This window comes from Terrapene carolina, unplaced genomic scaffold, assembly GCF_002925995.2.
Source record: "Terrapene carolina triunguis isolate 2854851 unplaced genomic scaffold, T_m_triunguis-2.0 Scaffold166, whole genome shotgun sequence".
Taxonomy (NCBI): Eukaryota; Metazoa; Chordata; order Testudines; family Emydidae; genus Terrapene; species Terrapene triunguis.
The window spans coordinates 1,339,224-1,354,127 of record NW_020664517.1 but is presented as its reverse complement, the minus strand read 5'-3'; the positions used below and the strand labels follow the sequence as shown (position 1 = coordinate 1,354,127).

Genomic DNA, 14,904 nt, shown 5'->3' with positions numbered 1-14,904 from the left:
GTGGTTAAAAAAGACACATTTTAGAGAACAATGGGTACACTCTTTCACGTTACATTTTGCTGTTCACATTACACAGCACATGTGCTTTCGTTACAAGGTCGCATTTTTCCTCTTATATTGAGGGCCTGCCGGTTTGGTGTGAGAGATCACGCACGCAGTGCCAGGCAACAGATTTCGGCTTGCAGGCAGCCATGGTAAGCCACAGTCTTTTGGCTTTTTTAACCTTCTTAACATGGGAATGGTTTCAAACAGTAGCGCCCTCATTTCCCATACCAAGCAACCGTTGGGTTGGCCATTTAAAATGGGTTTGCAATGTAAAAGGAGGGGCTGCGATTTCCGGGTTAACATGCAGCACAAACACCCCCCCACACACACACACACACCCGCCCAATTCTCTGGGATGATCACTTCATCCCTCCCCCCTACCTCTTGGCTAACAGCGGGGAACATTTCTGTTCAGCCGAGCAGGAACGGGCACCTCTGAATGTCCCCTTAATAAAATCACCCCATTTCAACCAAGTAACCGTGAATGATATCACTCTCCTGAGGATAACGAAGAGAGATAAGGAATGGATGTTGTCTGCATGCCAGCAAACACCGGGACCATACGCTGCCGTGCTTTGTTATGCAATGATTCCAGACTACGTGCTACTGGCCTGGCGTGGTAAAGTGTCCTACCATGGCGGACGGGATAAGGCAGCCCTTCCCAGAAACCTTTTGCAAAGGCTTTGGGAGTACATGAAGGAGAGCTTTCTGGAGATGTCCCTGGAGGATTTCCGCTCCATCCCCGTACACGTTAACAGACTTTTCCAGTAGCTGTACTGGCCACGATTGCCAGGGCAAATTAATCATTAAACACGCTTTTAAACCATGTGTAATATTTACAAAGGTACACTCACCAGAGGTCCCTTGTGTGCCCTCAGGGTCTGGGAGCACGCCTTGGGTGAGTTCGGGGGTTACTGTTTCCAGGTCCAGGGTGATAAACATATCCTGGCTGTTGGGGAAACCGGTTTCTCCGCTTCCTTGCTGTGAGCTATCTTCATTGTCTTCATCATCATCTTCCTCGTACCCCGAACCCGCTTCCCTGTTGCGTGTTTCTCCATTGATGGAGTCAAAGCACACGGTTGGGGTAGTGGTGGCTGCACCCCCTAGCATGGCATGCAGCTCCGCGTAGAAGCGGCATGTTTGCGGCTCTGCCCCGGACCTTCCGTTTGCCTCTCTGGCTTTGTGGTAGGCTTGCCTTAGCTCCTTAATTTTCACGCGGCACTGCTGTGCGTCCCTGTTATGGCCTCTGTCCTTCATGGCCTTTGAGACCTTTTCTAATATTTTGCCATTTCGTTTACTGCTACGGAGTTCAGCTAGCACTGATTCATCTCTCCATATGGTGAGCAGATCCCGTACCTCCCGTTTGGTCCATGATGGAGCTCTTTTGCGATCCTGGGACTCCATCATGGTTACCTGTGCTGATGAGCTCTGCGTGGTCACCTGTGCTCTCCACGCTGGGCAAACAGGAAATGAAATTCAAAAGTTCGCGGGGCTTTTCCTGTCTACCTGGTCAGTGCATCTGAGTTGAGAGTGCTGTCCAGAGCGGTCACAATGAAGCACTGTGGGATAGCTCCCAGAGGCCAATAACGTCGAATTCCGTCCACACTACCCTAAATCCGACCCACAAAGGCTGATTTTAGCGCTAATCCCCTCGTCGGAGGTGGAGTAAAGAAACCGGTTTAAAGGGCCCTTTAAGTCGAAAAAAAGGGCTTCGTCGTGTGGACATGTCCAGGCTTAATTCGATTTAACGCTGCTAAAGTCGACCTAAACTCGTAGTGTAGACCAGGCCTGAGAAAGTTGTGAAGGCTAGGTCTATAACAGGGTTTAAAAGAGAACTAGCTAAATTCATGGAGGTTAGGTCCATTAATGGCTATTAACCAGGATGGGTAAGGAATGGTGTCCCTAGCCTCTGTTTGTCAGAGGGTGGAGATGGATGGCAGAAGAGAGATCACTTGATCATTACCTGTCAGGTTCACTCCCTCTGGGGCACCTGGCATTGGCCACTGTCGGTAGACAGGATACTGGGCTAGATGGACCTTTGCTCTGACCCAGTACGGCCGTTCTTATGTTGCGGGTGCTGTATCCTGAGTTCTTACTCTCTGCACTGATGCATACATTTTTCCCTTTATATCCTGACACTGGCCACTTTCTGGACTTGACAGTATAAAATGATGCACGCTGTTATTTAGTCTTTAATTACACTGGTGCCAAGAGATGCATTTAGTTTAGGGTGAGAATCAACCTCCAGGATGGCCTCTTTGGTGAAGGAGCTGCATTATTAGTCACCTTTCTATCTTCCTGTTTCTGTACAGCCCGTTAACACTGGGCTGGTCTACTCTAGGAAGTTAGGCTGGCTTAACTATGTCACTCGGGGCTGTGAAAAATGTCTTGCCCTGTGCGACGTAACAAAGCCAACCTAAACCCCAGTGTTGGCACTGCCAGGTCAACGGAAGGATTCGTCCCTCACCCTGGCTACTGCCTCTCAGAGAGGTGGATTCACTGCAGTGGTGGAAAACCCTCTTCTGTCGCTGTAATAAGTGCCCATGCTACAGGGCCACAGCTGCAGCAGCGTTTCTGGTGCAGCCAGACCCACTGCTGTGAATGACAAGAGATGGGTCATTCCAGGGGCCTAAGGACTTCCCCAAACACTCACGCATCCAGCCTTCCTAGTGCCCCACACGCATGCCAGCGAGGGTCTGTGTCGCATTCCCGCCAGACCAGAGCACTTGATGTAATGCAAACTCAATGCCCCAGCGCTGGCAGTGTCCTTCTCTTGTCCATATGGTGCTGGCAACAGACCAGCACGCTGACTGTGTCCTGCTTTGTCAATACAGGTGAGGCTGCCTCCCAACACAAATGATGAGGTAGACGAGGATCCAACAGGCAACAAGGCTTTGTGGGACAGAGGGCTTCTCAATGGAGCGTCGCAGAAGGTAACCTTTGGGGGGGGAGGCAATCAGCTCCTCTGTGGAGCTGTGCAGAGTGAATGCGAGTGCATCTTTGGGGATCCATCCTGGGGGGAGATGAATCCTGCCGGGTAAGGGTCTGTAACCAGAATGGACACAGCCAAGCACCTTCTAGTTCTGAGAGCGCTGGCGAACACCTACAGAGAAGTGAGTCTCTGGGAGGGGGGCAAGGGCCCTCAGGTTACATTTCTCCTTCACTCCCCTGCCCTCTTATCAGCCACATCCATGTGTGTGAAGAGCTCTAAGCCATTGGGTAAAATGCTGGATTTTGCCGCATGCTCTCCGGTGGAAGAGCTTGTTCCATTCCCCACTCCTGCTCCTGCCGGTAGAGCCATGCAAATCCGCGGGTATCCGCTTGATATGTGTGGACCATTGACGCGGATACAAATTTTGGATCTGCACAGAGCTCTGCCGGTAAGAGCGGGCAGGCAGCTGTGAGGAACTGCGGCACGGATCCTCCACCTGCCCTGGGCAGAGAGCCTGGGGGTAGGGACAGGGGCCGGGGGCTGCTCGGGCCCCATGCCCAGGGCAGGTGGAGGGTCCACCACTGCTCCACACAGCTGCCCGCCCAGCTCTTACTGTGGCCAGGCTGCGGCTCTGAGCTGCCCCCCTCCCAAGCCAGAGCTGGGTCGGGGAGAGCCGTGCTGGCAGCTGTGGGGAGCCTGGGTCCCTCCAGCTGCCCTGGGTGTGGGGCTGGGACACTGGGAGAGGGGCTGCTTGGGCCCCCCGCCCAGGGCAGGTGGAAGGTCTGCCGCGGCTCCCCACAGCTGCCAGCACATCTCTCCCCGACCAGGCTCCAGAGTGGGGATGGGGGTGCTGCCTCGGAGTCTCAGTCCAGCCCCTGGTGTAGAGCCCTGCAGATCCGCGGGGTTTGCGGCTCAGATGCGGATACACATTTGTGTATCCTTGTAGGGCGCTACCTGCCGGCCCCTTTTGTGAGTACGTCTGTTGTGGATGAACTCCAGAGGAAAATACTGACCCGTGACTTGTTTGCAGGCTGAGGTGATTATGAATTACCACGTGGGAGAGACGGTGCTGTCGTTACAGAAGACCACGCTGATTCCTGGAGGGTCTGAGTCTCTCGTGTACACCACCTTGTCAGGGGGCATTGGTATCCTGGTCCCCTTCACGTCCCACGAGGTAAGAGCCATCCTGCTGCAGAAGCACTGCGTGACTGCCGAGCCACACCCAGCTCCTGTGTCAGCCTCCTCTATTGGCTTGTGTGTGTTGGTCGTAGACTGTAGGTGACTGCAGTATGTGAAAGTCAAGTGTGCAACAAAGCTCCTGCGAAAGGGAGCTGGTGAGATCAGGGCATATGGAAGGAGGGTGGGAAGAGACAGCACCCACTAACTGGTCTTCCCTGTGACTGCTTCCTTAGGAATGAATCACAGGTGCTTTGCTGTCTGGGATGGATTTAAATAGTGGTGCACATGTTAAAGGGTTAGCTAAAGTGTGGCCCACTGAGTTATATGGCTTGGGACAACCTGAAGCCCTATATGGTAATAGGAACGTGCAGCTTGTAGCAGCTAGCTCCAGTGCTTGATGCTCCATCTTGATTCAAGCAGAGGCTGCTGGAGCATTGCATGCTGGGAGCTGTACTACTTTGGCCACACTTCCATCCTACACGTGAGAGCAGCTGCCACTTGTTTGGATTTACTCAAGTTTGGGGAGCCCGTTGTGTTTGTGGCAGGCTGGCGGCATGGCCCTGGGTGGGCCGGTTTTGGATGCTCCTGTCCCAGTGAAAAAGAAAATCAGAGCCTGGAAGTGGTGGGAGGGCCTTTGTGCCCAGGAATTAACTGCGCTGTGCAGGGCACAGGCTGCTAATGGAGTGTGACCATGTCCTGATGTTACTCCAGCGTCACATGGGTGGGAGGAGCAAATTGTTCTACCTCTCAACTACTTCTGTCCCTTCAGGATCATGACTTCTTCCAGCACGTGGAGATGCATCTGAGGTCGGAGCATCCCCCTCTCTGTGGACGGGACCACTTGAGCTTCCGCTCCTACTACTTCCCAGTTAAGGTAGGTCAGGAGTCTAGATCCGCCCTGGCAGCGGTAGCCAAGGTTGGTAGGTCTGACACCGGACACGTTAACTGTTCCAATATATCATGTGAGCGTGTCATGGAATAACAGGCCCACAACTCCCTCCAGGGAGCTTGTGACAGCATAAACTACGAGAGTGAAGCTGATGTCAACAGAGCCACTGTTGAATGGCATAATACAGAATACTCCCAGTTATACGAGTAGTGGGGGGACATGGATTTTATTCAACTAATGGAGAGTTCAGATAATCAAGAGGGCAGGCGGCATTCACCAGTGGGGTGGCCTCCCCGTGGCTGGGGGCTCCTCATAGTCCGGTCCCAGGGTCTCGCTTCGCCTCATTCACTCCCTCCCAAGACTGCGGGGCTGCAGAGGCTTCCCTGCACTGGCGCAGGGCCGGGGACACCCCATCCCTGCAGGCTCAAGGTGTGGACGGGGAGGCTGCGGTCCTGGCAGAGCAGAGACACGTCCCACACACCCTCCCCCAGCCAGGACTGCAGCCTTCCCTGCACCTTGTGCCTGCAGGGATCACGTGTCCCCAGCCCTGTAGCAGCACAGCGAGCCTGCTGTCATGGCCCCGCTCACTCACTCCCATGACAGCGGAGCTGCAAAGGGCTCCCTGCGCAGCCGTAGGAGCCATTCAGCAGCAGCGGGGCATCCCCCATAGCCAGGGGCTCGTCCTTCTCGTAGTTCTGGCCGTGAGTCTGTGCTCTGTTAGCCGAACCAAACCCATGAGCCATGTATCTCCTGCTGTGGGACAAAGAAGGGATTTGGGTAATGCGGAGGTTTGGATAACAGGGTTTCAGAGAAATGGGACTGTCCTGTAATACCTGGCTTCTGTCTAGTACTTTTCATCCTCCGCTTTGCAGAGGAGATCAGTATCATTACAGCTGGGGAAGCTGAGGCACAGAGTGGTGCAGTGATTTGCCCAAGGTCACCCAGCAGGCCAGTGGTGGAGTCGGGAACAGAACCCAGGTCTCCTGAGTTCCAGCCCAATGCTCTCTCCACTAGGTGACACTGCTGTCTCCCCAGAGCCTCATATTAACAATCAGGAAGATCTAAAACTAGGCCGTGGCGCAGAGTGTTGGATCTGCACCCTGCACAGGCGCCTGCCTGTTGCACCCTCCCCCTGTCCTGCTTTGTCCACCACCCTTTGGTGCCTGCATGGCTTTGCCTTGCTGTTCTGGCCGTCGTGTTAGCTGTGAGCAGTCACTGTGCCACATACCCAGGTCTTCCACAAAGCATTTTTACAGCTTGCAGGATGCTTATCGCTGCAGCTCTTGTAGTATCCCTGGAGCTGTTAAGCGGGCATATAAGCAGATATGTGTTCCAGCTACTGAGGAATTGCCCAGAGATAAGTCAGACCTATTATTGATGGCCTTGGGGCTGAGTCCCAAGACCTCAGAGACCTTTGAAACCTGACTGGAGACTTTCCCCTTCTCCGATTCCTCACTCAGAATCTTCTCCTTCAACCCCTTCCAGCACACCCCATCTAGAGACCCCGTGCCAGCCAGGACTTGTCGGCTGAAGCGAGATCAGCCTTGTCCTTCCCTCAAGTGGTCTGGGTTTGCTTGTTGTTAATTACTTTGACTCCAGCTGCTGTTCTCCAGCAGATGAGGTCACTGAGCGTGGGCCTGTTTCCAAAGCGGGATTAAGAAACTCCTAGCAAAGAGCTATTTGCCGTGCTGCCCTTTTGTCCTTTTCGTCTGTTCTAACTAAGTGGCGTTGGGGCCGAGCCCGTTTGATGCCCAGATTCTAACGTGTTCCCGTGTCCTCTCGCTAGAACGTGATTGACGGGGACCTTTGTGAACAGTTCAACTCCATGGAACCCAACAAACAGAAGAACGTCTCGGAAGAGCTGGACAGGACCCCCCCCGAGGTGTCCAAAAAGCTGGAGGATATCCGCACGCGCTACGCCTTCTGAGCAGCAGAGCCCCTCCTGGGACATGCCAAGGACGCTGCTCCCAGCCGGGTTGGAAGGAAGAATGTGTGCTTTTTTTTCCCCTTTTTTACTTCAGTTTGCTCGTCTTGCTCTGCCCCCTGGGGCTGGGTTTGTAAACTTAAAATCCAAAGTCACGAGCATTTCCCATAAACTCGGTACCAGCAGTTGGGCGTTCCAACATGGCAAGGTGCTGCTGGAGGCCTGGACACCCTGTAAACCCATCTAGTGATCGTAACTGCCTGCGAGAAGAGCAGGGAAGCTCTCCAGGCCTGCCCTCCATCCCTGGGGTCAGGGGCACATGGCTGTCAGTTGTCCCTGCCTTGCTGCCCCTCTCTTTGTCTAAGACCAGAGCCCAGACCCATTTTCTGAGGCCCGTTGGGGCTAGACCCCGAATGGCCTCATGAAGCGAGCTGGGCAAGGCCGTGCTTGGCAGAGCCCTCTCCCCACTGATGGCAGCTGGGTCAGGAGCGCTCAGATGGGGGTCTGGCGCTGCCCAGCCCTTTGCTGGGCTGTGACTCTGAGATGCTGCAGGGGTAATTGGAATAGCCCTGCCCCCACATACACACACCCCGTGCTAGGGGTTGGGGTTCCAGGAGCCCCATGGCCAGTGTGTGGAAGTCCCAGCACATGAAGCTCTGCAAAGGGGACATGGCCTGAATCCCCACTGGAAAGGCTGGGGCCAGCCTGGATTCCTGCACTCTTCGTTTTTAACTGGTTTCCCTGTAAATAGAGTTTTGTACAATGTTGACTCTGGCGGGGCATGGGCAGAGGTTGAGCTGGGGCTATATTTGTTTTGTAACAGCTTTGGCACGAGCGGTGCCCTGTCTCTGAGCTGTGATTGGGAGCAGCACAGAAAGAATAAAAACCTGGTTTTTAAATTGATTTGAGTGCTGACCACCTCTGGTCTTTACTCCCAAACAGTGTCTCCCAGCAGGGGGGGGGCCAGGCCCAGGGCAGGGGACAGGGTCATTGAGCATGGGGAATGCTGCATGTCCTAGATCCACCTCCCCTACACTTGAAAGCCAGCCACCCTCCCTGCTTCTCCTTTGGCCCTGATATAGCTGGCAACAGGGGCCACTTGCATCCACAGGGCTGCAGATTCAGGCAGTTGGCCACCAGCCTATGCTTCTCCTACGGTGCCGCGATCCCCAGCCTTCTGGCGAGGGGGCGTGGGAGCTACCAACAAGGAGCTGGGGCGATGTCAGCAAAAGCTTGTGAAATAGCAGAAATGAGTAGGGGAAAGGTGAGAGAACGGACTGGAGAAATGAGACGGGCTGCCTCCCATCTGCTTGCTGATTGGCTGGGCTGGTTTGTCAGTAGAGCTAAACACCTCCCGGGCTCCTTTTCACTCTTTATTTTGTAAGCTGCCTTGCTCTGCAGCCAGCTGCCAGGTGTGGAGTTCGATGCTGCCCAGGATTTACAAATAGTTCTTGCCTGTTTTGCCGAAGCACAACTTCTGCTCCCTGGCTTCCACTCCAGCTTTGGAGGGCTAAAGCAGAGGCCAGCGGTGCAGCAGAGCCCTAGTCAGCCATCAGCATGGATCCGATTTTGTCACAGTAAAACTAGGCAGAATTCACGGAACCGTCACATTAAAAATGTACAAAATCGGGGTGGTCGTGGCAACGAAAAAATGTGTAACAGTTTAGCAATGAAGTATTGCAGTGTGACGCGGTGGCGTTGACCGTGACCCACAGGCTGCGTGACCCTCTGAGGGAGTCACGGGGTGAAGGGGGCATTCCCTTCCTGAGCCCCGCCACCCGGGGCAGAAGCCCGAGCTCATGGACCTCTCTTCAAATCATGGAATCCGTAACGGAATCATAGCCTCAGCCATCAGTAGCGGATGTACGGATCTGCATCTCGGGTATCGATGCAGTATTGTGACTGGGGACACTCTCTCTGCAGAGTCCCTGGACTATCTCCTGATCTGTAATCCAGAGTCAGAAAGATGATTAGTGGATATGGCACTAGACCAGCATTTTGAGTCTGATTCTTCCATCATCTTGGGCAAGTCACAATCCATGTTATGCCCCAGCCCTCTACCTGCTAAAGAGGGCTATTACTTGCTGACCTCACTGGGGCATAGCGAGGGTGAACTGGTCACGGTTGGGAGGTGCTCAGTTGCTCTGGTGGTGAGTACTGAGGTAGATCACCCCTCTTGTGCCCCTTCAGTTTTCCTGATTCCTTCATCCCATTTCCAGGATTTCTCCTAGTGGCAAGCCGCGGGGAAGCGGCGGATCAAGGCTGAGGGGTGAATGCTTTGCTCTGCTTCAGAACTGAGCAACAACTTCTTCCAGCAGGCTCAGGTTTGCTGTTGACACTGACGCTAGGCTCTTGGCCAGGGCCGCAAGGACTTTGTTCTGTGCTACAGATGTTCTTTATCACAGTAGCAAATCCCTCCCACTCTTGTTGGCCCGGGTGAAGGGCCTGGGAGTCTAGTCCATAAAAGGAGAGTTGGCAGGTCAACTAGGACAAAGCTGCAAAGAGTCCTGTGGCACCTTATAGACTAACAGACGTATTGGAGCATGAGCTTTCGTGGGTGAATACCCACTTCTTTGGATGAAATGAGGTGGAAAGCTCATGCTCCAATACATCTGTTAGTCTATAAGGTGCCACAGGACTCTTTGCTGCTTTTACAGATCCAGACTAACACGGCTACCCCTCTGATACTAGGACAAAGCTGTGGCTAGTGACACGATACCCTGACCTCTGCACTTTGCAGTGGGCCCTCGGTTCAATTGCTCTGCACAGGAATTGAAAGCATGGCTGCTGAGGCCTGTCTCACCTTGGCTGTGGGGCTTGGCTTGGCCACAGCCCCCTTAGGCTCCTGTCTGAACATGGACCATATGACAACATTGCTTCCAGGGGGTCTCCTGTTTTTCTGGGAGCTCTGTGTATGATGGCTGCTTCTGCCACGCTCCTGAAGTTGGAAGTGGGCTTGGTGCTCCTGGCTGATGGGAATGGGTTTGAGAGGGACATCAGGATCTGGCATGAGGACATTTGGAGGCTGGGATGGAGCAGAGATCGGCAGCTGTTCTGATTTCCTTGGGATGCCTTTCGGCCAGAAGGATTCCTGTAGGATCGCTGCAGCCCCAGCTGCATTATCCTCTTTAGCTGAGGGCTTGAACGTTGCTTATCTTTCAGAATTGGATGTGGAGAGCGGTCAGACCTCTGGCTGCGACACTGCATGCTGTCTGTTTCCTCACCCCTCCTCCAGCCTTAGGATTCTCCTCCCAGGAGCATTGGTCTGACCTCCTGTCAGGGCTCGGTACTTGCCTCTCCTCTACGAGCTGGTGGTGATTCTGGGGCCGAGAGCACCCTTGTCAGGTAGAAATTACAGCTTGTGCTGGAGGATCCCCCAAACTAGACGTGCAGTACTGCTGAAATTCAGCCACTGCCCAGGCAGAGAATTGGAGGGTAGCATCCAACCAGCCTTTTCAACAAACGCATGGCCCAGGCACTGAGACTGACACCCCCAAATGCTGCCTCCCCCCACTATAAACAAACAAAAATCCATGTCAAATCCAACACAACAAACATGAGTGATGGACCGGGAGCCAGAGCGCCCATGGTCCATCTGGACGCTCCTGGGGGACCTGCCATGTGGTGAAGCACTGAGGAGAGACGGGAAACTACCTCCACCTCTGCCTTAGTGATTCCCAGCAGATCCCCTCGCTGCTGCGCTCCTTTGCCTCTGGGACTGGTCTCTGTCCCCAGTGGGGAGGGAAACAGGATGGATGTGAGGTGCTCTCCTTCCACCTAGCAGAAAGCACATGGAATAAACGAACTGCTCAGCCAATCTCCCCGTGGACTGGCTGGGGAGAGAACACATCACAACAGCGATGCTGTTGCTGGAAGGCTCTGGTACATCACAGTGATGGGGGAAGGCGGTGGATAGACTGGAGATCTCTTACCCTAGGGAAGGGTTTGACCTCCCTGGGTGGCTTCTACACTTCATCACTGTAGAACAGTGGTACAGACTCCCTACTGTGCCAAAGCAGATAGCTGAACTGTCTTCTCTTGCTGCCCACGTCCAAAGCCAGACCCGTCCCAGTCCGTTTCTTCTGTTGCTTCATCTAATCCAGCGTTGTAGGTCAGCCAGGCTGCACCCTCCTGTGACATGTGCATGAAAGCTCTCCAGCGCCCCGAGGCTGGCAGCCAGAGCATGTTCGCAGTGCACTGGGGTAAAGAACTGGGCGGCCGAAGGGAACTCAGCCAGGTGAGGAGGAATGTGTTTGCAGTGCGGGTACAAAGGAGGGTCACTTTGGGAGCTGGATCAAACCCCTTGTGGTCCTCATGAGCTGTTGAATCCAGCATCTGTTTTACCATACCCTCGTTCTCTTCTCTGGAACAGGGTCTCAGATGCCATAAGAACGGCCGTACCGGGTCAGACCAAAGGTCCATCTAGCCCAGTATCCTGTCTACCGACAGTGGTCAATACCAGGGGCCCCAGAGGGAGTGAACCTAACAGGCAATGATCAAGTGAGCTCTCTCCTGCCATCCATCTCCATCCTCTGACAGACAGAGGCTAGGGACACCATTCCTTACCCGTCCTGGCTAATAGCCATTAATGGACTTAACCACCATGAATTTATCCAGTTCTCTTTTAAACGCTGTTATAGTCCTAGCCTTCACAACCTCCTCAGGTAAGGAGTTCCACAAGTTGACTGTGCGCTGCGTGAAGAAGAACTTCCTTGTATTTGTTTTAAACCTGCTGCCTATTAATTTCATTTGGTGACCCCCTAGTTCTTGTATTATGGGAATAAGTAAATAACTTTTCCTTATCCACTTTCTCCACATCACTCATGACTTTATATACCTCTATCATATCCCCCCTTAGTCTCCTCTTTTCCAAGCTGAAGAGTCCTAGCCTCTTTAATCTCTCCTCATATGGGACCCGTTCCAAACCCTTAGTCATTTTAGTTGCCCTTTTCTGAACCTTTTCTAGTGCCAGTATATCTTTTTTGAGATGAGGAGACCACATCTGTACGCAGTATTCGAGATGTGGGCGTACCATCGATTTATATAAGGGCAATAATATATTCTCAGTCTTATTCTTTATCCCCTTTTTAATGATCCCTAACATCCTGTTTGCTTTTTTGACCACCTCTGTACACTGTGTGGACATCTTCAGAGAACTATCCACGATGACTCCAAGATCTTTTTCCTGACTTGTAGCTAAATTAGCCCCCCTCATATTGTATGTATAGCTGGGATTATTTTTTCCAATGTGCATTACTTTACATTTATCCACATTAAATTTCATTTGCCATTTTGTTGCCCAATCACTTAGTTTTGTGAGATCTTTTTGAAGTTCGTCTCATAGACTCATAGACTCATAGACTTTAAGGTCAGAAGGGACCAATATGGTCATCTAGTCTGACCCCCCGCATGATGCAGGCCACAAAAGCTGACCCCCCCACTTTCCCTTAGCTCTGCTGTTGAAGTCTCCAGATCGTGATCTAAAGACTTCAAGTCGCAGAGAATCTTCCAGCTTGCGACCCCTGCCCTATGCTGCGGAGGAAGGCGAAAAACCTCCAGGGCCACTGCCAATCTACCCTGGAGGAAAATTCCTTCCCGACCCCAAATATGGCGATCAGCAGAACCCCGAGCATACAGGCAAGATTCTCTAGCCAGACCCTCATTTTACCAGCGATGGCCGTTATTGCCTAATTGATTAGAATCCCGTAATCCCATCAAACCCTTCCCTCCATAAACTTATCTAGCCTAATCTTGAAGCCAGAGAGGTCTTTCGCCCCCACCGTTTCCCTCGGAAGGCTGTTCCAAAATTTCACCCCTCTGACGGTTAGAAACCTTCGTCTAATTTCAAGCCTAAATTTCCCCACGGCCAGTTTATATCCATTCGTTCTCGTGTCCACATTAGTACTGAGCTGAAATAATTCCTCTCCCTCCCTGGTATTTATCCCTTTGATATATTTAAAGAGAGCAATCATATCCCCCCTCAGCCTTCTTTTGGTTAGGCTAAACAAACCAAGCTCCTCGAGTCTCCTTTCATAGGAAAGGTTTTCCATTCCTCGGATCATCCTAGTTGCCCTTCTCTGTACCCGTTCCAGTTTCAGTTCATCCCTTTTAAACATAGGAGACCAGAACTGCACACAGTACTCCAAGTGAGGTCTCACCAGCGCCTTGTATAACGGAAGCAGCACCTCCCTGTCCCTACTAGAAATACCTCGCCTTATGCATCCCAAGATCGCATTAGCTTTTTTCACAGCCACGTCGCATTGCCGACTCATAGTCATCCTGCGATCAACCAGGACTCCGAGGTCCTTCTCCTCCTCAGTCACTTCTAACCTATGCGTCCCTAGCTTATAACTGAAATTCTTATTAGTCATCCCTAAATGCATCACCTTACACTTCTCACTATTAAATCTCATCCTATTACTAATACTCCAATTTACAAGGTCATCCAAGTCTCCCTGCAGAATATCCCGATCCGTCTCCGAGTTGGCAATGCCTCCCAACTTTGTGTCATCCGCAAACTTTATCAGCCCACTCCTACATTCGGTTCCGAGGTCAGTAACGAATAGATTAAATAAAATCGGACCCAGAACTGAACCTTGAGGAACCCCACTGGTGACCTCCCTCCAATCTGACAGTTCACCTTTCAGTACTACCCGCTGCAGTCTCCCCTTTAACCAGTTCCTTATCCACCTCTGGATTTTCCTATCGATCCCCATCTTATCCAATTTAACCAATAATTCCTCATGCGGAACCGTATCAAACGCTTTACTAAAATCGAGGTATATTAGATCCACCGCATTTCCTTTATCTAGAAGGTCTGTTACTTTCTCAAAGAAGGAGATCAGGTTGGTTTGGCACGACCTGCCTTTTGTAAACCCATGTTGTAATTTGTCCCAATTGCCATTCACCTCAATGTCCTTAACTACTTTCTCCTTCAAAATTTTTTCCAAGACCTTACATACTACAGAAGTTAAACTAACAGGCCTGTAGTTACCCGGGTCACTTTTTTTCCCCTTCTTGAAAATAGGAACCACATTAGCTATTCTCCAGTCCAACGGTACCACCCCCAAGTCTACAGATTCATTAAAAATTGTCGCCAAGGGGCTCGCAATTTCTCGCGCCAGTTCCTTCAATATTCTAGGATGAAGATCATCCGGTCCGCCCGATTTAGTCCCGTTTAGCTGGTCAAGTTTGGCCTCCACCTCTGATACTGTAATGTCTATCCCCCCTCCTCTATTCCCCTCTGTCCTACTCCCTCTATTCCTAAACCCTTCATTAGCCTTATTAAAGACCGAAGCAAAATATTCATTTAGATATTGTGCCATGCCTAGATTATTCTTAATTTCCACTCCATCCACATTCATCAGCGGTCCCACTTCCTCTTTCTTTGTTTTCTTCCTATTTATATGGCTATAAAACCTCTTACTGTTGGATTTAATTCCCCTTGCAAGGTCCAACTCTACATGGCTTTTGGCCTTTCTCACCGCATCCCTACATGCTCTAAACTCACTAAGGTAGGTTTCCTTGCTGATCCCTCCCTTCTTCCATTCTCTGTACGCTTTATGTTTTTTCTTAATCGCCCCTTTGAGACTCCCGCTCATCCAGCTAGGTCTAAATCTCCTGCCCACTAATCGTTTTCCCTTTCTCGGGATACAGGCCTCAGACATCTCATGCAACTTCTGCTTGAAATAATCCCAGGCTTCATCTGCCTTTAGATCCCTAAGTATGTTAGCCCAATCCACTTCCCTAAGTAGTTGCCTTAATTTATTAAAGTTGGCCTTTTTGAAATTGTACACCTTAGTTACAGTATCATTTCTGTTAATCCTTCCATTTAGTTTAAACCGAATTAGCTCATGGTCACTCGAGCCAAGGTTGTCCCCTACAACCATTTCTGCTTTACTCTTGAGGCTATTTTGCATGGGAATCTGAGTTCAA

General features: G+C 51.7%; 1 protein-coding gene across 1 annotated transcript in view; it reads left to right on the top strand.

Moving 5' to 3' along the window:
• LOC113406932 (splicing factor 3B subunit 3) overlaps positions 1-7,374 on the top strand; it is a 50,479-nt gene extending 43,105 nt beyond the window's left edge. The window contains exons 22-25 of the mRNA XM_026653843.2: positions 2,880-2,978; positions 4,008-4,151; positions 4,926-5,030; positions 6,832-7,374. Coding sequence (XP_026509628.1) covers positions 2,880-2,978; positions 4,008-4,151; positions 4,926-5,030; positions 6,832-6,972 — 489 coding nt within the window. The 3' untranslated portion in view covers positions 6,973-7,374. The remainder of the gene's footprint in view (positions 1-2,879; positions 2,979-4,007; positions 4,152-4,925; positions 5,031-6,831) is intronic.
• Positions 7,375-14,904: the final 7,530 nt, after the last annotated feature.